The sequence below is a fragment of the Mobula birostris genome, chromosome 2 (assembly GCF_030028105.1).
Source record: "Mobula birostris isolate sMobBir1 chromosome 2, sMobBir1.hap1, whole genome shotgun sequence".
Lineage (NCBI taxonomy): Eukaryota > Metazoa > Chordata > Chondrichthyes > Myliobatiformes > Myliobatidae > Mobula > Mobula birostris.
In genome coordinates this window covers 28027169-28049638 of record NC_092371.1, presented here as the reverse complement: position 1 = coordinate 28049638, position 22470 = coordinate 28027169, and the positions used below count along the sequence as shown (strand labels likewise).

The following is a 22470-nucleotide window of genomic DNA, read 5'->3' as shown; positions in this document are numbered from 1 at the left end:
AATAGCGTATTTGAAGGGACTGATCTTAAATGTTGATTAGGTAACAAAAAAATGGCAAGGATATTGCAGAAGAATTTGTGTACATTAGTGATTGCTTCATGGAATAGTGTGTTATGGAACCCATTTGGAAACATTTTACTATTTCATCATTGGTAATAAGGAAGGATTAATTAAGAGATCTTGCGGCTAAAGAATCCCCAGGTAGCTAGTGACCATCATATAGAATTCCAGATTAGTCTGAGCTGAACACTGTAAGACTATAACTGCCATCTTCATAATGACAATTTAACAAGTTTGAACATGGTTGTCTAACGTAGACATGGAAAATTTACCAAGATGGATCAGTAGGTGGGCGGTGGTCCAGCTGTTCTTAATGTTAAGAGCCTAAGTTATTGGAGGAAGTGTTAGTGATTGAAAACTTGCTGCCACGTTAGATGCCGTTGGAATAAATGAGTTGTAATCCAGGGGACATAACTTGGAGTGCAAAATTTACACGCTGAGGTGTGCAAAATTTACATCTCAAGCTAGGGAATCACTGGAATTCTCACAAAGGGCTGTAGATATCAAATCATTAAGTATATTTAAGGTAGAGTTTGATGAATAGTTGAAAGATTGTACTGAGGTTATGGGGAGCTTGCACAGGATCTGTGGCTAGTATCAGAATCAGGCTTAATATCACCAGCTTATGACATGACATTTGCTAACTTTGTAGCAGTAGTACAATGTAATACATAATAAGAGAAAATCTGGGCCGGCTGGTGGCACAATGACATTGGCACCGGACCCGGGAGCGGAGGTTCCCGGGTTCAAAACCAGTCAGGTCCGCTCTCGAGTACGCTTAACATCCGTGCCGGGTTGAGTGTCGAGATCGCAACTTGACCTCGTAAAGTAAAATAAAGGAAAAAATACTGCGAAACTGTCTGTGTGTGAGGAGTGGTGCGTCTCTCTGTCTCTCTGTCTCTCTGTCTCTCTGTCTCTCTGTCTCTCTGTCTCTCTGTCTCTCTGTCTCTCTGTCTCTCTGTCTCTCTGTCTCTCTGTCTCTCTGTCTCTCTGTCTCTCTGTCTCTCTGTCTCTGCCTTGTAAAAAGACATCATCACAGACACGCAGGCACATGCCAAAAAGAGAGAAAATCTATTACATTATGAATATATATTAAACGAGTAGTGCAAAAAAAAAAAAACAAGTAATGAGGTAGTGTTCATAGGTTCAATGTCCATTCAGAAATTGGATAGCAGAAGGGAAGAACTGGTTCCTGATTCACCTTGATGGTAGCAATGAGAAAAGGGCATGTCATGGGTAATTGAGCATCCTTAATGATGCATGGCTGCTTGAAGATGTCCTGGATACCATGCAGGCTAGTGCCCTTGATGGAGCTGACAAATTTTACAACTATCTGCAGCTTGCTTTGATCCTGTACAGTAGCCACCCCTCCTCCACACCAGACTGTGATACAGCCAGTTAGAATGCTCTCCATGAAAACTCTTAATGATATATAGCCACGTCTTGCCATCTTTGGAGCTGCATCAATATGTTGGATCCAGGTTAGGTCCTTGGAGATAATGACACCCAAGAACCTGAAATTGCTTGGCCTTTCCATTTCTGATCCCTCTGAGGACTGGTGTGTGTTTCTTTTCTGAAGTCCACAATCAGTTCTTTGTAGATGCTGATTGCAAGGCTGTTGTTATGACACCACTCAACCAGCTGATATATATTGCTTCTTTATGCCCTCTCGTCACCATCTGAGATTCTGCCCACATCAGCTGTATCATCAGCAAATTTATAGATGGCATTTGGGCTAGCTTAGCCATGGTCATGGGTGTAGAGAAAGTAGAGCACTGGGCTCAGCTCACATCGCTGAGGTGTGCCAGTGTTGATTGTCAGCGAGTTGGAGATGTTATTTCTAGTCCACATAGATTGTGGTCTTCGAATTGGGAAGAAAAGCTTCCAGTTGTAGACGGAAGTACAGAGGCCTTGGTTCTGGAGCTTTTCGATCAGAACTCTAGGAGTGGTGTTAAACACTGAGCTGTAGTCAATAAGCAGCATAAGTATTTGTATTGTCCAGGTGATCCAAGGCCAGGTGGCAAGCCAAAGAGATTGCATCTGCTACAGAACTATTGTGGTGATTGACAAATTGCAGTGGGTCTAACCTCTCAAAGCACTTCACCGTAGATTAGTGCTATTGGACAGTCAAATAGTGTGGGGCAGGCTTGAGTGGATATTTTATGTTTTGAGTTGAGGGATTGGGGGAGGTAATGGTGTATGCCATTTTAATAGTTGTAATTAAGGATGGTCAGAAATAAACTTGTAGAAGCAAGAAATCATGGTATTAGATTAACTTTTCACAGCTGGCAGGTAAAAGAATGGTTGAATTGCTTTTGGAATGATGTTGTTCTCTGCTTTTGGCATAATAATCCATTATGACAAAAATTTAAATGCTTCTGTAGTGATCATATTGATTTTTTTTTTGAACTGCTGATGTCTTTTTAATCTTTTACCCCTACTCACCTCATCACAAATTTATTTAAGTAACTCAATGAAAAATCTGCATCCTACTGGTTTCAGGTCAGACTAAGAAAAAGATGCAGATTCCGGTCACAAGGCCAGTGGATATAAAGTTCCACACAGACAAGCGCATAAAAGCGCACGAAGGAGAAGCATACAAGGAAGTGAACTTCACCAATGACTTGCGCAAATATCAGCAGTCTTCTGTGAGTATCTTGTCGGGTTGAAGTGACTCATGATTTGTGTATCTGATTAACAAGGAAAGTGATTGATTTGGTTTGCATTATATTCTTTAGTTTATATTTGTAATAACTAGTACACTTGATGAATTATTAACTGTTTTTGTCTCGGTACATGCTAAGTATTGTACTCCGTGGGTGGATTTCCTGCAGATTTTCCTTTTGTATAAGGTCCTTTGTAGCTTTTGCTGGCTGAATATTTGAGAGATTCCTGATGGCCAATATCTTTTGAAGTGGTCTTTTTTTGGCAGTATTTGGGCTTATTTTTATATTTATGGAAAGCGTATTGTTCCAAGTACAAACATTTTGTAATCCCATTGCTCTGTCAGTTCGATTTGCTTCACTTCCATCTAATGGTCTTGTTGGAAATTTCCTTTGGTTTCCCTTCAGTGTATTTGTTTGACAGGCCCTGGGATGTGATGAATATCTTCTAAGGAAATGTGCTGGTCTGCTTGTACCCTGTTTCTGAATAGTAGCGAAGTAAGAACTACACCAGAGGTTTTCCATTTCATTGATGGTCGACGTAGAAGTAGAAAAGGGTAGGAGAGTTGGAATTGGGGGTTGAACTTAAGTGTAAAGGTGGTGAACTGGGTTTAAAAATGTTCAGTATTTTAGAATTGAGCTTCATTGGTGGCTAGAAAGAATAGTGTGATTGAAGCTGATAGATCAGATGTAATTGAAGACTGGAGTGTTATGCTGTTTGAGAATGTGCCTGCAAATAGTCTGCTAGACTGCAAGGGAATATAGGTGGCAGCTAGGGGGTTGTTTTAAAAAGGCAAGAGCTTCATCTGTGGCTACACTGCCAATTAACACGGTCAGGTGCTGCTGGAGTAAACCCATGACCCGGAAAGGTGATCACTGGCATCATTTGGTGTTGATGAAAATGGGTTGTTCCCAACAGCAGATGTTGGGAAACGACTGGATGAAGTAGAAAGGATCTGTTAGCAGTGGGACAGACAGAGACTTTACCCAAAATTATAGGAACTTTATCAAAACAAGATGGGGACTGAAGGACAACTGAACACGGGGAAATGAATGTGAGGAAACAGCTGTGAGAGATGATGCTGGATGTACTCAGCAGAAAGTGCAAGAGGAACAGTGACATTTTGGGTAAATGCCCATTCACCACTCTGACTGCAGATGCTGCCTGATCGTCAAGTATTCCTTCCACTTCAGCATCTGGTCTTGGAGACATCCAATTCTTGGCGAGTGAAGTGCTCAAACACATTTTAAATATTGGAGTGTCTGTGTTTTGTTTTCTGTCTTCCCCTTCAAACTTTTACTGCTTGCCTTAAAGACGGCCTCTACTCCGAATTTATAGCTGAAAGTTTCCATCCCAAAAAGAGATTTTGCATATGCTGGACCTCCAAAGCAGCACACACAAAATGCTGAGGGAACTCACCAGGTCAGGCAGTATCTGTGGAGGGAAATACGCAATCAACATTTCAGGCCAATTAATCTCTGCACCTCCCATTGCATACATGTTCTTCCTATAGTATGGCAACCAGCATGGTACACATTGCTCCAGCTGTGGCCTATTCAATGTTTTATGAAGTTGGAGCATAGAACAGTACAGTACAGGAACAGGCCCTTCAGCCCATAATGTTGTGCCAAACCAGCTAAAAAGTAAATCAAAAACGAATCTCTCCTACCTAAACAATGCCCATATCTCTGTATCTTCCTCAATTAATCTGCTTGTCTAAACGTCTCTTATAAGCATCTAATGTATTTACCTCTACCACCACACCTGACAGCATATTCCAAGCATCCACCACTCTGAGTAAAAACATGCCTCTCACATCCCCTTTGAACCTACCCCTTCTCACCTTCAATGCATGCCATCTGACATTTTTACCCTGGGAAACAGATACTTCCTGTCTACTCTAATAGATCTCCCCTCAGCCTTCACTGCTTCAAAGTCAACAACCCAAGTCTGTCCAGTCTCTTATGATAGTACATGCCCTCTAAACTGGGTAACATCCTCTTCTGTGGCCTCACCAAAGCCTCAACTTACTTCCTATAGTGCAGCGACCAGAACTTTATGCAATATTCCAGATGTGGCCAGAGTTCTAAAAAGTTGGAACATAACCTCTTAACTTTTGAACTCAGTGCCTCAACCAATAAAAGCAAGCATTTCAGAAGCCGCCTTAGCCACCCTATCGAGCTGTATAGCCATTTTCAAGGAGCTATGATCTTGGGTCCCATGATCTCTCTGCTCAACAACACTGTCGTCTTGCATTTGCTTTACCGAGGTGCAGCACCTCACATTTGTCTGCTAAACTCCATCTGCCATTTCTCTGCCCATGTCTGCAACTGATCTATATCTTTGCCAGTCTTCTACACTATTGACAACTCCACCAATCTTGGTACCTAAAAACTTACTAACCCACCCATCTACACTTTTGTCCACGTCATTTATGTACATCACAAACTGCAGAGGTCACAGCACAGATCCTTCAATAACCGGGTAAATCTCACCAGGCCCTGGGGACATCGACCTTAATACTCATTAGGCAGCCCAACACTTTTGCCTCCTTGACTTCTAAAAGCCCTAACTTATTTATACACTTAGCACTGATCTCCTGGTCCTTCATATCCTTTTCCTTGGCAGGTACTGAAGTAAAGTACTCAATAACTACCTCACCCATATTCTCTGTATTCAAGTAAATGTTGCCCCCCACCTTTATCCTTGAATTGTCCTACCCTCTCCCTATCCTATTGCTGTTGATGTATGTATAGAATGCCATGTGATTCACCTTAATTCTACTTGCCAAGGACATTCCATGGCCCCTCCTAGCTTTCCTAATTTCCTCCTTTAGTTCTTTCCTGGCTGCTTCATATTCCTCATTGGCTCAGTTTGATTCTAACTTTCAAAGCTTTACATACTTTTCCTTCTTGACTAAATTAATCACCCCTCTAACATCCGAGGTTCTCTTGTCTTTCCATCACTGTCTTTCCTTTAACAGGAACATACCTTGACAACAGCCCTATTCTTTTTACACATTTCCTTAATCTGATTACATATCTATTTCTCAATGTCCCGGTGGTTATTGGGGTGTCTGTAGTACAATCTCATCAGTGTGATTGCACCCTTCGAGTCTATCCAAATGTGTTTGAACCCTCTGTTATGTCAACCCTAAGTGCAGCTGTGATATTGTCCCTGATTAGTAGTGCAACTCCCTCCCCAACCCCTTTTATCACCTCCTCGATCTTTTCTAAAACTTTGAATGCTAGCTACATTATTCACCCATTCCTGCCCCCTCAAACAAGTTTCAGTAATAGCCACAACATTGTAGTTCCAACGTTGTACTGATCCATGTTCTAAGTTCATCACCTTTACCTATAATACTCCTATCATTAAAATACACACACTTCAAAGTATCTGAACTATCATACATTTTTTTGATTTTTTTTGTCTTTCAGTACTTTCCTTGACATCTACCTTCTGGTCTGGTTCAATCCTATGCTTGGTGCTCTGGTTCTCAGCCCCTTGTAAAACTAGTCTAAACTCCCAGGTAGCATTAGCAAACCTCCCAGCCAGGGTATTGGTTCAGTTGCAATTTGTCTTTCTTGTAGAGGTCACCCCTTCCCCTGAAAGATTCCAATGATCCAAGACTTTGAATCCCTATCCCCTGCACCATCTCCTCAGCCACTCATTCATCTGTGCTATCACCCCATTCCTACCTGCATTAGCCTGTGGCACTGGGAGTAATCTGGAGATTACTACCAGACCCTCTCTCCAGTCTCATTCCTAACTATATACTCATTGCATAGGATTTCTTCCCCTTTTCTGCCTATGTCATTGCTGACAGTATGTACCATGATCTGTTTACCCTGCCTTTTGAAAATATTCTGCAGCTGCTCCGATACATCTGGGCCCTAGCACCCGGGAGCTAATGCACCACTGTTCCATCAGCTTGGCTGCTGCTGCCATGCCCTGATGGGTCACCCACTTGCACCCCCCCCCACCACCACCCCCAGCAGTATCCTCCAAAGAGGAATGGCCACAGAGGAACCCTGCACTGAGTGCTTAATTCCCTTGCCTCTCCTGGTGCTCACCCTTTACTATCTGAAGCCTGTATTCTGAGTGTAACCACCTCTTCAAAAGTCTCATCTATAATACCTGCAACCTCCCAAATGTTCCTGAGTACATCCAACTCCTCGACCTGGTCAGTCAGGAGCTGAAGTTAGATGCACTTCCCGTAGATGTAGTCATCAGGGAAATTGTCAGGTTTTCTGAATTGCCACATCTGACTACTCTACTTGGAAGGAGAGAGAGGGGGGGGGAAAAAAAAACAACTTGCCTCTTATCTGTGCTTCTGTCTGTTCTTGATGAAGCGTGTTCAGCCAAAGCCTTACCTCACCAGCACTGGCACAGTCCAAAAATTACCACTCTGCTTGACCCTACCTTTCTTTTATTTGCTTTTGAGTTTAGGCCTCTGACACTTACCATGCCTGTGCAGCCGAGTCTTTTTTTTTCTCTCTCTCTCGCTCTCTCATCCTCGGTAGGGCTCTGACACTGACGCTCACTGTGTCTGTTCCCCTTTGCCCTGACTATTGAAGGCCAGTATCCTGTAAGCTTTCATCCCTACATTGACTAACTGTGCTGCCACTTTCAGTGGTCTTTAGATTTGAATACTAAGGTTCCTTTGTTCCTCAGTCTTTTCAGAATGTCTGCGATGCTATTAAGCATTTTCAGTGTGTGGATGGGGTTCAGATAATCCATGCTTTAGAAGGAATTAAGCTGCAGTAGTGGTGAAAATGATGGATGCTGACTTGAGTGGGACAGAAATCATTGACCCATTGACATTTTCTAGACGCGTGAGCACAAAGGTGTCACAATATCGAAGCCTTTCAAACTCTCTGGCAGCAAACGGAAGCATGTGGAAACAAATAGTCAAGCATACGTTTCTCTGGCGGAGCAGGTAGAAGCTTTCCAATGTCGGACGCCATCACGGTATCACCTTAGGAGCACCCATTGTGTGGATGAAGGTAATGCAAATATTTTTCGCTTGGATAACATCTTAAATAATTCTTTACGTAGGTGTTTAGCATGTTTGTAAAATAAAATCCAGATTTTCTGCAAATTCACCATCTATTGGTGGATTATATTGTGGGCATCTGTCTTTTTGCTGTATTTTACTTCTGAAGTTTCACTGCTTATTTAGTGTATATTTCTCCTTCTGAAGGTCCTTCTGGGGTGTCTGCAAAAGTGAAACTGACTAAACCTCACACTCCTTTATTGACAACTAAGAGCCGAGCTCGACCAGCCACATGTAAGAGTGCAGCTGAAATAGAAGCTGAAGAGCTAGAGAAAATACAATCGTAAGTATGTTCTTAAAACATAGCCTGGAATGTGCTTCACCTAGCATCTGGTACTGTCTGTTTGCCCATATACAAACATTTGTAAATCAAATTGGGAGTCTACATACAAACTGGATGAGCTTTGCAAGTTTTCATTTTGCAGGATTTCCCCTGAGTAGTTGGCTTAGGATTGACAATTTAGAATGGTACCTTTTGGATAAAATTATAGAACTGTTTAATATAGTTCCTGGTTGTCCATTTCACCTCAAGTCACCTCTTGAAATGTGTGGGTAAAACCTTTCTACTCCAAGACACAAGATTGTGACTGTGGCTACAAGTGCACTCAGAAATCCATCTGCAGAACTTTTTGAAAGCTGTTAAGCTTGATTTTCTTTCTCTGATTCTGTCAATAACTGTTTTCTTTGACAATATACCAAAGATAGTCAGTTGTTTAGCTGAGCTAATACTGAGACCTTGTGCATGTAAGAAACTGAGTATCCCTTGAAGTCAAGCACACTGCTGTAGTGAAGGCAGAAATATTTCCATAGTTAAACTGCATAGAATCTGGGCCACTGAGTCTGCACTGACTAAGCACTCATTTTTCTTCCCATATTCTACCGCTAGGAACAATTTAGTAGCCATTACATTTGCAAACCTACACATCTTTAGATTGTAAGAGGGTACTGGAGTACTCAGAGGGGAAAGCCACAAGAAAATCATTGGCTCTGCTCATTGCATCAAAGGTCAGGATTAAACCTGGCTGAAGATGCAGCAGCTCTACTAACTGATTATGGTGGGGTCTTGATGACATTTGGGTCCATGAGCCTCTTTGGATTCTAATTAATGCTCAGATATAATGATTCCTGTTGAATATGGGAGCAGAGGTTTATGTCATCTTGCATTTGCAGGTACAAGTTCAAAGCCCAGGAAGTAAAGCCCAGAATCCTAGAAGGTGGTCCAGTCCTACCAAAGAAGCCACATGTTAAAGAACCAACAAAACCTATTGGCTTTGATTTGGAGATAGAGAAGCGCATCCGGGAAAGAGAGGAAAACAGAAAGCATGAAGAGGTGGAGGACTACACCTTCCACTCACGGCCCTGCCCTTCCAAGATCCTAGATGATGTAGTGGTAAAAATCCTTGTTTCCTTAATTGAATTTTGGTCGCAATATAATTAAAACACTTCAATTTCCAAAATATTTTATCAACTTCAGTTCAACTCTGCACCACACAGAGAACTGTAGCTGTAAATTTAAACTTATTGGCTTAATTCATGTGTTGCAAACTACTTTTGCAGGGAGTCCCAGAGAAGAAAATTCTACCCATAACAATGCCCAAATCTCCAGCTTTTACTCTGAAGAACTGTGTGAGAATGCCCTTCAAGGAGGAAGAGAAGGTGAGTATGAAGGTTGCACTACAATGGAATCGTTTGAATAACTGAATTTTTAAAAAAGTTGACTTGACCTTTTTCAATTTGCCCATTAACCATCCTACCCTTAATAGTATTAATAGTCATTTCAGTGGCTGATTTGTGTTCTAGAACACGGTTGTTGCTGGAACAAGACTGACTTGGATTTTTGTTCTCTTCCAAATCTTACTTTAAATGAAAAATACGCTGCTTATATTGATCAAACATATGACTTAAAGGTTGACCTCACTAGAATTTAAATCCATCCTCAACCTTTAACTGAAAAGATAAGAATCTTATCTGGTGTTTTGGTCACTAGCATTATTTGAAAGTTCTTATTTCAATGCATGTTGGAGTATTTTGACTTCGGGTTCTAAAATGGTATTCTGTGGTGGTCCAGTGTTATCGCATTGCATTTTAATACTTGTTTTCTGATTGAAACTTGCAGAAAGAAACACGTGTGATTAAAGCAAATCCCGTGCCGCACTATGCTGTCCCGTTCAAGCCAAAGTCCACTGGAGAAACTGTTACAGCAGTTCAGCCTTTCTCATTTGAGACCCGGGACAAAGAAAGAGAAGCATTAAAACAGAAGAAAATAGAGGAAATGCGCAAGAAGGAGGCTGAGGTATTCATTATGACTGCAAATGGTGTAAATATGCATGCTAAAACATAGCTAGATTTGAGAGTGCAAAGGATTTAAAACAGCAAGTCTTGTTGATTCATTTATTGGATAATTGGGCAGCAGTTGCCAATAAAAGGGAAGTAAGCTCAATGGAGCAGTCAATGTATGAGTGGGACTTTGAGGTTGTGGAGAAAACCCTTAATCTTCCCTCTTACTACTTTGTCTAATTGCTTATTAGGTTTGTAGCTGAGACTTAAACTGATTAAGAAAACCAAATTACAACTTTTTTTAAAGTGCTGCAGGATCAGATGATGTGTTGTGGCTGCATGATGTAGGAGCTAGTGAATTCCATTGTGGCTTCTGGTGCCCACATCTATAGCAAGTGTTTGGAACTTGGGCTCAAAGTTATGACCTGGAATCTTAACTTCAAATACTACAAACCATCAGGGAGGGTAGAGTTACCTGGATGCTGATTCAGAAGGCAGTAGTACCCATTAGATAAACTGTTTCATATTTGGTCTATGATAGTGAAAGGTGTGACAGGCAGATTGGGTGAATAGGTCTGTAAGAAGGTTGAGCAACTGAACCAGGGCACTGTGGTTCAGGGAGATATTTAAAAGGTTGGAGGGAAATGTAGTTGTAATTGAGATCAGTATAGTCAGGGGAATAGACACAATTCTCTGATGCAAGAATCAAGAATCCTGAAGTCTCTTGCCTGTCTGGAGCCGAAGTTCAAGGCATCACATCTTGACCTAGAGAGGAATTTGGATTGGCAAGGGAAAGATTCATTTGGCATATCAATGATGTAGGTAGAATGAGGAAAGGGATTCTGAGAAAATACGAGGAGCTAGATGGTAATCTGGATTGCTACCTGAACCAGGGTCAAGAAGATTAAGGTTAACTACATGCTTCAAAGGTAGACGTGGGAGAAGTGGATTTGAATTTGTGGGACTTTGGCACTAGTACTAGGGAAGGAGGCTGCTGTTGTAATGAGTTGGGCTCCAACCATTACCATGCTGGGACCAGGGTCCTAGTGAATGACTGGTGAGCTGTGACTAGGGTTTTAAACTAAGTGGTAGGGGGTTGAGTTCAATAGTTTGGAAGGAGTATGGATAACATAAAAGGTGAGCAGGAGGACTGTTTAGAAAAGGTTAACATAGAACATAGAAATCTACAGCATATTACAGACCCTTTGGCCTACAATGCTGTGCTGAGCTCTATTATTCACCGTATTAAAAAAATACCTTAAGGCAGGGGTTCCCAACTTGGGATCCACAGACCCCTTGCTTAATGGTATTGGTCCATGGCATTAAAGGTTCGGAACCCCTGCCTTAAACTGTTTTACAAAGAGGAAGGATTATTAACAAGCAGGACAAAAAGGGAAAGGAAACAAAGTTTTATAAGATAGAGTTTGTAGATGCTGCAAACATTGAAAGCAAAGTGAAGAAAATACCCTGCCCAAAGATACACTGACTATCACAACTGGAGGAAGTATATTAAAAATAAATAAGCCCCTTCCAGGTCAGATAAACGAATGTTACAATTAACTTTGGGCAACATGGAGACAAATAAGTGGGCTGGTGAATGCAAAACTAAAGGGGTTGTACTTGAATATGAAACAAAGGAGATGAACTTATTCTACAGTTACAAATTGGCAGGTACAACTGTGTGGACATCGGTTATAGCTGAAAGAGCACAGTTGGGACCTAAACATCCAAGAATAAATATACTTTCAAAGGCAGGCAAGTGAGTGAGGTAGGTCTATTGGTTAAAACAAAAATGAAATCAAATCCTTAAGAAATGACGTAGGATCAGAAAATGTGGTATCCCTGTGGGCAGACCCTGATGGGAGGTGTACACAGACCTTTGAGTAGTGCTTGAATGTGGGATATAAATTACATTGTGAGATAGAAAAGGCAATGTTACAGTGGTCATGGGGGGACTTCAATACACAGGCAGGTAGGCTGAATCATGTTTAGCACTAGATCTAACAAGGGATTTGTAGAGTGCCTGTGAGAGGATGTTTCCTCTGGTGGGAGGTGGCATCCAGAACTAGAGGGCACATTCTCAAAGTTGAAGGGCAACCTTTTAGAAAAGAGGTGAGGAGGAATTGTTTTAGCCAGGGAATGATGAATCTAGAATGCTGTGCCACAGACTGTAGTGGAGGCCATGTCCATGGGCATATTTAAGGTGTAAGTTGATAGTTTTCTGATCGGTCAGAGCATCAGGGTGGGGCGAGAAGGCAGGTGTGTGGGGTTGAGTGGGATCTGGGACAACCATGATGGAATAGTGAAGCAGACTCAGTGGGCTAAATGGCCTAATTCTGTTCCTATGTCTTACGGAATCGCTCGTGGTTGAGCCCATTAGGGAAAAATTCAGTTCTGGATTTGGTGTGTATAAGGAACAAGATCTTATTAGGGAACTACAGTAGGTGAAGAAACCCATAGGAGGAATTGATCATAATATGATGAAATTCACCTGGCAGTTTGAGAGCGAGAAGCTGAAGTTGGATACATTGGTATACAGTTGAGTATGAGAGAGGAGCTGGCCAAAAATGACTGGAAAGAGACACGAGCAGGGATGACAGTAGAGGAGCAAAGGAAGGCTTTTTGGAAGACATGGGATCATTTCATCCTAAAGAAGAGGGGATGATGAGGCAACCATGGCTGACAGGCTGTTAAAGACGGCATAAAAGCAACAAAATTAGTGAGGAGTAGCCAATAATATAACAGAAACAAATGTTTTTTTTTAAAGATATCTGAAGCTTAAAGGAGGATAGAGTGTACATTGGACTGCTGGAGAAGTAGTTTTGGTGAAAAAACTGACCACCAGTCAGGATTGGTCTTCACTGTGGGGAAAACCCAGAAACGTGGTAGAAGTTTGAAGTTGGGATAGTGGGGTGGATGGGAAGTACAGCAGCATTGAATGTAGGTAAGTCACCAGGATTGACCGGGCTACACCGGAGTTCTAAATGTAATCTGAAAAGGTTATTAAGGCGTTTGTAGCGACCGTTCAAGAATTTTGAATGGTTCCAGAGGACTGAAATTCACAAATGTAAATCCATGTTAAGAGGGAGAGAGGGTGAAGGAAATTATAGGCTGGTTAGCCTGATTTTAGAGGTTGGGAGGATGTTGGAGTCCATTATTAAGGATGAATTTTGTGGTACTGAAAAGCACATGGTAAAATAGGCTGAAGTCAGCATGGTTTCCCTAAGCACAAACGAGAAAATCTGTAGATGCTGGAAATCTGAGCAACACACACAAAATGCTGGAGGAACTCAGCAGGCCAAGCAGCATCTATGGAGAATAGCACAGTCGACGTTTCGGGCCAAAACCCTTCGACTGGACTGGAGGAAAAAAGACCTGTGGAGTAGATTTGAAAGGTGGGGGGAGGGAAGAGAGAAGCGCAAGGTGATAGGTGAAACAGTGGTGGGGGGGGGTAATGAAGCAAAGAGCTAGGAAGTTGATTGGTAAAAGGGACAGACGGTCATGGAAGAAAGAAAAAAGGGGAGGAGCTCCAGAGGTAGGTGATGACGGGCAAGGAGATAACATGAGAGAGGGACAAGGGGATGGGAAATGGTGAAAGGTGGGGAGGGGGGTCATTACTGGAAATTTGAGAAATTGATGTTGGAGGCTACCCAAATTGGATTTGGAGGCTACCCAAACGGAATACGAGATGCTGTTCCTACAACCTAAGTGTGGCCTTGACATGACAGTGGAGGAGGCCATGGATGGACATATCGGAATGGGAAGTGGAATTAAAATAGATTAGGAGACAGTTTTGCTGAGCATCTACGCTCTGTATGCCAGAACAAGCGGGACCTCCCAGTGGTCACCCATTTTAATTCCACTTCCCATTCCTGTTGTTTGGAAAAGTGAAATCTGATATTTCTTGTACTTGAGTAAATTGAGATTTGTAGCCTGGGCTGAAGACTAAATGGAGATATTACAGCAGTATGATGAGCTGAATAACTCTGTCCATGTAACAATCTGGCTAATTGAACAACTGCATAAGGTTATGGTAACGTGTAATTGATAAATGATTACACTTGGGAATTAATTTGTCACTGGAAATGATGACTTCTTCTACAGGTCCCTGTATTTAAAGCACAGTTGCTTCCTGACTTTGAATCTGCCCAGCTACCTGAGAAGGTGGTGAAGCCTGTGACCAAAGTAGAACCATTTCATTTACGACTAGATGAACGTGGTGCTTACAAAGAACAAGAATGGGCAGAGATGGTAAGTTTTCTGAACCTTGTCCTGACTCCTACAGTGAATTTGTAAATGAATATGTTGATTATTTCATTTATGTTGGCCTTGACACGTATGTAGTTAGATACAGGGATAAGCTAACCATGTATTTAGAATTAATTTCCATTGTTGCTCCTGTGATTTTAGTCTTGTAACCTGCCAAAGCACAATCTGCTCCATCTTGTTGAATAAGACCATCTTTCTTGCAGATGAAGGAAGAACTGAAAAAGCAAAAAGAAGCAGCATGTTTTAAAGCCAGACCCAACTCTGTTGTTTACCGTGAGCCATTTCTGCCAAAGAAGGCAGACCAATCATTAACAGGTATTTATTGTCTTGCTTTACAAATTTATCAATTTAGAAATTTTGTGGTCACATGTATTTCCCCTACATCCTATTTGGATTTTTACCTTTACCAGTGACCAGTGGGGATTGCACAAGTTATGTAAGATTTACTGTCTTGGGTTGAGGCTTGGAAATATGGTCTTCAAACTGAACATGCTATAGATGTGGTAATCCGTTTTGAGGTGAAGGAGAGTCCTAAGGTCTTCAACAGATGTATTTAGAGCAAAAGGATGGCAAGGGACAAAATTGGTCTTCTAGAAGATCAGTGGTCATTTATGTGTGGATCTGAAAGCGACGGTGCAGATCTTAATGTAATCTTTGCTTCTGTATTTACTTGGGAGATGGACACAGTTTATAGAAGGTCATGGACAGATTGGAGGGGGAGGTGCTTGCTGTCTTGAGGCAAATTAGGGTGGATAAATCTCCAAGGCCTGACAATGTGTTCTTTTGGACCCTGTAGGAGGCTGGTGCAGAAATTGAAGGGGCCTTAGGGGAGGTATTTAAAATATCCTTGGCTGCTGGTGAATTGGAGGATAGCTAATGTTCCATTGTTTCAGAAATGCTCGGAGGATAAGCTGGGAAATTACAGACTGGTGAGCCTGATGCCAGTAGTGGGTAAGCTATTGGGAGATGTGCCTATGGGACCGGATATATACGTATTTGGATAGACAAGGACCGATTAGGGATAATCATTGTGACTTTGTGTGTGGTAAGTTGTGTTAATGAAGGCCAGATAGTGGATGTTATCTGGACTTTAGCAAGGCCTTTGACAAGGTCCCACATGAGGGGTTGCTCAGGAAGGTTCAGTCACTTGGCATTCAAGGTGAGGTAGTGAATTGGATTTGGCATGGCTTTGCAAAAGAAGCTGGAAGTAGATGGTTGCTTCTCTGACTGGAGGCCTGTGACTAGTCGTGTGTTGCAGGGATCAGTGCCAGGTCCACTGTTTATTATGTATTTCAGATATTTGAATGATTTGGTAAACTGGATAAGGTAAATTCGCGGATGACACCAAGATTGGGGGCGTGGTGGGCAGTGTGGAAGACTATTGTGTGCAGTTTTGGTCACTTATAGGAAAGATGTAAATAAGATTGAAAGTGCAGGAAAAAAAATTACAAGAATGCTGCTGAGACTTGAGGACGTGATTTATGGGGAAACGTTGAATAGGTTAGTACTTCATTCCATTTGAGAATGCAGAAAACTGAGAGATCTCAGCAAGATATACAAAATTGAGGGGTTTCAATAGGGTAAATGGAAACAGGCTTTTTACTGGGGTTGCATGAGACTAGAACTGGAGGTCATGGTTACAGGTGAAAGATGAAATATTTAAGATGATACATCTATGGGTGGGTGGGGGTGAATATCCTTAGAGGCTGGGGAAATTTGGATAGGTAAATGGGTGGGAGAGGAATAGAGGGCACTGGTTGGGGTGTGTAGATCAATGGAACTAAGTTGATGAATGATTTGGCACAAACTAGATGGGCTGAAGGGCCTGTTTCTGCTGTTGTGTACTATGACTTGAGAAGGTTAAACTCATCGGGGATACTGTTCACAAAGGGATTGAGGTTTGGATGGTGTTTGGCTGATGGGTTTGATCTAGAACCAAGCACATGTTATCTTCAGAAGACAATTATCTTCAGAAATTGTCCCAGAAGTATATATCCTGAACTGTATATGTCAAGCTCAATTTTCTTATGAAAGAAGAATAAGTTATGGGAATCAGAAGCTTGGGCTACATATTGAATCTGCAGTATCTTGGCGACACAGGACCGCAGATGATACAGTCTGAAGCATCAATCAGTCTACTGGAGGAACTCTGCAGGTTGAGCAGAGGAACTGTCAGCTTTTGGGTCAAAATGAAATTGCTTCAGGTCTTTTTATAAAATAATTGGCTTAGGCTATATGGTCTCTGAATTGAATTTGGTGTTTTGGTTACTGGTACTGGCAAAGAAATTCATTACCTCCTATCTTAATTACTTGGGTATTTTGTATCAAAATCTTAGCTCTTTCTATTTTGCCCATCCTTAGAAAGGTTTCCTTCCTTGGCTCAAGAGAAGTTTGAATTAGCAACAGAGAAGCGTGCAAAAGAGCGCATGGAATTTGAAATGCGCAAAGCACAAAAAGAAGCCTTCCGAGAGAAACGTGAGCAGGAATGTAAAAAAGAGGCTGCAGAACACGAAAGAGATGAAATAGCTAGACTTCGGCAAGAGCTAGTGAGTATCTGGTGATTTGGTCATTGTTAACACTAATTACTTGGGTTGTGCAAGTCTATTGGTTCTTTCATTCATATCAGGAACGATTCTTGTCTAGAGCTGAAAATGAGCCTTTCACAATTGCAGACATTATTCAGTTGCTACATTGGTAATCGGAACATTTTGATATGGAACCTGCAAATTCACGCTTGGATGAGAAATAATCCCATCAGAATGTAACCAGTGTACAAGTTTTCTTCTAACTGCTAAGGTTCATGTAAATTTAATCCAGTCCAGCTCTCAGACATAGACTCTGAAGATGCTGGATATTCAGAGCAGCAACACGCTGCTGGAGGAACTCAGCAGGTCAGACAGCAACAATGGAAGGGAGTAAGCAGACAACATTTCTGACTGAGACCCTTCATTAGGACTGGCAGTCTATTTCCCTGCTGAGCATGATCAGCATTTTGTGCAGCCCAACTCTTTTTAGCAACAAGTTTCTAGGTTTGTGCAGCACTGGTCTCATTTGAGCTTTCAGTGTGTCTGCAAATAGCTTGGCTCACTTTAGTAAGCTAGAAATGATTACTGCATTGTAACAAATAAACTATAATGTTTTATATGGACAATGATGTACAATCAGTAAGTTGTGGGTGGGGGGTTAGTTAGGGGAAGAGATGTAAAGGAATGTATGACTATAATTGTAGAACCTCTTCCCACAATCCCCCACCCCACCCCAAAAACAAACCTGAGGGCTTCTACTACTAGATGGCCTGCTCAAATAACAGGCTGAACCACCTTGCATAAAGACTTCATTGTTTCAACCATAGTTCCTGGTTTTCAAAAATGCTGGAAGTGAGAGAGAGCCATCTATCCACTTGTATTATGTGGTATTTGCAGGTTTTTGGGTTGGATGTATCAGGAAATGTAGCCTCAACTAACCATTTGAATTTTCTGCAAACGTAATGCTTATGTTAAGTACATTCTTGCAGTTTAAAACAGTGCATTGGTCTTTGGGTAAATAACTTTGTTTAAGATTTTGCACCTGTTGTATTCTTATTGTTGTACCCTTCCATGGAAGGGCAGTTTGTTTTTGTGACATTCTCTAAATGAAAGATTTGGGACAGAAAAGCAATTGGCTTTCAAAGCTTAATTAACTTTTTTTTTTTTTTGCAGGTACACAAAGCAAATCCCATCAGGCAGTACAAAAAAATAGAAATCAAGCCCAGTGATCAACCACTAACAGTTCCTCACACTCCTCATTTTTCTGAAAGATTTAGGCTGTAATGTACATTATTGTTAACTCGGGGGGGGGGGGGGGCGGGGGTTAATCCACCTGTAATATTTCTAATTTCACCCCAGGATTACTAAAATACTTAGTGCAAAGTCGTGTTGCCAATAAAATTTATTTTATTGCTTTTGGTTACTTAGTGTGTACTGTCACTTGTTCCAGTAAAACTTTCATGTGATACATTTGTTTAATTAAATATAATAAAGGTAGAAAAAAATTTCTGTAAGAGCTATTGATGAGTTTTGCTTTTTGTTTTGTAAGTATACAAAACACATGTCTGGTATTTCTGTTTGTTTTTGAGTTATGCAGTTAACACCTTTACAAATAATTTCCTGTCAGTGCCCTATTTTGGTTATTTCCATGCTAATCAGATACTTTTTGCTGAGTAGGGAGTGAACGGCAAGACTGTTTTATTAATTTCAATATCTTCATATATTCTTGGTTTTAGCAATTCTTGGGTTTCTGGTGATCAGTCTGGCTGTTTTTTTTAAAACTGGGCTTCAAATGAGGTGAAATGATGCCTAATACTTGAATTTTGATTTAAGATTACTTTTTAAATGTACTTCAGTGACTTGCATGACTATTACTGAACCCCCTGGGTTGGATTGCTTTATCAAAGGTATACTGTGCCTTAACAAAAAGCAAAACTTGGCAATTGTACTTTGCGATGCTCAAGACTGGGAAGAGTTATCCTCTGCTGGGGATGGGTAAATAGGAATAACCTGAATCATTTGGAGCAGTGCCAAGTAAAGGTGGTAACCAGGGAAAAGTGGGTGGGTCTCTGTCACTGAGAAGAGTGCAGTAGTGATAGGGGATTCCATAGTTAGAGGAGCAGACGGGAGATTTTGTGTACCAGTGACAGGGGTGGGAGAAGGGATGAGGTCCTGAAGCAAGAATATAGAGAGTTGGGTAGAAAGCTGAAAGCAGGACCTCCAGGGTAGTAATCTGTATTGCTGCCTGTGCCGTGTGCTAGTGAGGGTAAGAATAGATTTGTCTGATGAATAAATGGCTCAAGAAATGATAATGGGGGCAGTGTTTCAGATTTCTGGATCATTGAGATCTCCACCGGAGAAGATATGACCGGTACATAAAGGATAGGATGCACCTGATCTCGAGGCAGGTTTGCTAGAGCTGTTGGGGGTGGTTTAAGCTGATTGGACAGGGGGATGGGAACTGGAGTGATAGGGCTAAGGATGGGGCAGTTGGTATATAAGTCAATGCAGTGTGATGAATACAGGACTGAGTGTTTATATTTGAATGCATGCAGCATAAGGCAGATGATCTTGTAGCGCAGTTGGAGATTGGTATGTGTGACATGGGCATCACCAATCTGTGGTTGAAAGATCATAGTTGGGATCTTAACATCCAAGGATATATGTTGTATTAAAAGGACAGTTGGGTAGGTAGAAGAGTTGGTTAGCTATGTTGGTTTTAAAAAAAAAATCAAATCCTTAGACTTGTGGACAGTGTTTTTTTTTATTAAAAAAAAACCTGCAAGGTTAAAAAGACCTTGATGGGGAAACTCTGAACAGTAGCCAGGATGCTGGGTACAAATTACAATGGGAGATAGAAAAGGCATGTGAAAAGGGAATTAAATATTGAAGTTGAGTAGGAAAAATCAGGATGGTGCTGGATTCCAAAAAGGAATTTGTAGAATGCCTTGTGAGGTTGTGTTTGTTTGTTTGTTTGTTGTTTTTTTTTTTATGCAGCTTGTGGTTGATGCCTCTAGGGGAAAGGTAAGTCTGGTTTGGGTTTTATGTGATGAACTGGAATTGATTAGGAAACTCAAGGTAAAGGAACCCTTGTATTATGATCATTCTTATGATAAAATTCACCCTGTAGGGGGAGAATCTAAAGTCAGAAGTATCAGTATTGCAGTGAAGTAAAGGGAATTAGTATCATGAAAGAAAAGCTGGCCAGAGTTGAATGGAAGGGGACACTAGCAGGGATGATGACAGAATAGCAATGGCTGGAGCTTCTGGGAGTAATTTGGAAGGCGCAGTGGGATAGATACATCCCAAAGAAATATTCTGAGGGGGTGACTGACAAAGGAATTCAAAGACAGCATTAAAGCAAACAATTAGTGGGAAGTTGGAAGATTGGAAAGCTTTTAAAATCCAACAGAAGGCAACTAAAAAGCCATAAGGAGAGAAGGAAAAATGAATCTAAGCCTGCCAGTAATATGAGAATACCATGTTTTTACAGAGTAAAAGAGGCAACAGTGGATATTGGACTGCTGGGAATGACACTACAGAGGTAGTAATGGGGAACAAAGAAATGGCAGATGATATGTATTTTGTGTCAAGTCTTCATGCCAGCAGTATACCAGAAATTTGAGTGTCAGGGAACAGAAGTGAGTGTAGTTGCTATTACTAAGGACAAAGTGCTTGGGAAACTGAAAGGTCTGAAGGTAGATAAGTCAGATAGACTACACCCCAGGGTTCTGTAGCTGAAGAGAGTGTGGAGGCATTAAGAGTCACTGGATTCTGGCATGGTTCCAGAGGACTAGAAAATTACAAATGTCACTCCACTCTTCAAGAAGGGAGAGAGGTAGACTGGGAAATTATTGACCAGTTAGTCTGACCTCAGTGGTTGGGAAGATGTTGAAGTCTATTATTAAGGGTGAGTTTTTGGAGTACTTGGAGGCACACAATAAAATAGCTGAAAGTCAGCACAGTTTCCTTCAGGGGAAATCTTGCATGACAAATCTGTCTATCCTGCCTGTTATTTCCTCAAAGAATTCTAACAAAGTGTCAGTGGATGTTGTTTACTCTGACAAGGTGATACAAAGAACCATGATATTATAGGAAAGATGCTAGAAGATTGGCTAACTGACAGGAGGTAAACTTTGGGAACAGAAAGGCCTCATCTGCTTGGCTGCCGGTGAGTAGTGATGTTCTGTAGGGGTCAGTGTTGGGACCACTTCTGTTTATGTTGTACATCAATGATTTTGATGACAGAATTAATGGCTTTGTTTAGTTTGTGGAAGATATAAAGATAGGTGAAGGGGCTGCTAATGTTGAGGAAGCAAGGAGACTGCAGGAGGACTTAGACAGGTTGGGAGAATGGGAAAAGAAGTGACAGGTGGAATATAGTGTGTGGCCATCTATGGTAGGACGAATAAAGGTGTAGACTATTTTCTAAACGGGGAGAAAATTCAAAAATTGGTGGTGCAAAGGAAAGAATACTCACGCAGGATTCGCTAAAGGTTAACTTGCAGGGTGGGTTGGTAAAGGAGGCAAATGCAATGTTAGCATTCATTTTGAGGGGACTAGAATATAAAAGCAAGGAAGTAATGCCGGGGTTTTGAGGCATTAGACAGACCATACTTGGAGTATTGTGAATAGCTTTGGGCCCCTTATCTGAAAGACATGCTGGTGTTGGACGGGGTCAGAAGAGCTTCATAAAAGGTGTAATGTTTTGTAACTTCAAAACATTAAATTAATTCAAAGATAAACACGAGAGTCCGGGAATTGGGTCCAGTTTGAGTTGACTTTAAGCAAGGCGTATACGATCATATGGTGGTGTGATGTATGCAATTACAGTATTTTTGCATATAACCTGTAATGATTTAAGTGAACAAGAATGTTTAATTAAACAATATATACAAGATTACTGAAATTATTGAAATATTAAATACACAACACTCCTCCCTGCTTAGCTTTAAACTCCAATTCAATAGAATGCATCTCAACCATATACACAGTCTACTATCTAATACAATTACTACATACAGACTTCCACAGCATAGTAAATTTTAATTTGTCCCGTTCAGGCCTAAAGATGTAATCACTGTGGAGGATTTCTTACTCTTGTGAGATAATGTCTTTCCTGACAAGGGGGATCATTCTGCTTGGCAGGTGAGGTTTGTGATTCTGAAAAGAATCTCAGGTTTTGGAGTCTCCTCTGTGTTGGTTGTATAAGTTGACTGAGACTGTAAGGTGTGGATCTGACAGCGGTGGCCACATTTCTTCATTTTTCTAGTTTGTGCATCTTGATTTTTGGGAAGATGCATTTAGTTCACTGGAGTATCCTCTTATTAATCCTTCTATTCTTTCCTCTTTGTTTCTGCATCCAGAACGTCATCTGCTGAATCCTGTTTTTGTATCTCCAACTCCTTTCTTTTTGGGCTTCCATCTTTGCATCTACTCCTACAAGCAGGTTTTTCTCACCCACTTGAAGTTCAAGCAATGACTTTAATACACACGGAGTAGATCCCGGTTCTTTATACTCTCAAAAGCCGAATGCCTGCAACTTTCCTGAAGCTTGTTGAGCACTCTTCCAGCTTAAAACCAAACTGCAGTTTGCAGGTAACTGCCTAGTTAACA

The 22470-nt window shown here is 41.3% G+C and overlaps 1 protein-coding gene across 2 annotated transcripts in view; it reads left to right on the top strand.

Moving 5' to 3' along the window:
• tpx2 (TPX2 microtubule nucleation factor) overlaps positions 1-21754 on the top strand; it is a 32995-nt gene extending 11241 nt beyond the window's left edge. For both annotated transcript variants that reach the window (XM_072239116.1, XM_072239107.1), the window contains 10 exons: positions 2563-2708; positions 7559-7733; positions 7931-8066; positions 8954-9173; positions 9341-9439; positions 9900-10076; positions 14165-14311; positions 14533-14644; positions 16691-16875; positions 18028-21754. In XM_072239116.1, coding sequence (XP_072095217.1) covers positions 2563-2708; positions 7559-7733; positions 7931-8066; positions 8954-9173; positions 9341-9439; positions 9900-10076; positions 14165-14311; positions 14533-14644; positions 16691-16875; positions 18028-18138 — 1508 coding nt within the window. In that variant the 3' untranslated portion in view covers positions 18139-21754. The remainder of the gene's footprint in view (positions 1-2562; positions 2709-7558; positions 7734-7930; positions 8067-8953; positions 9174-9340; positions 9440-9899; positions 10077-14164; positions 14312-14532; positions 14645-16690; positions 16876-18027) is intronic.
• Positions 21755-22470: the final 716 nt, after the last annotated feature.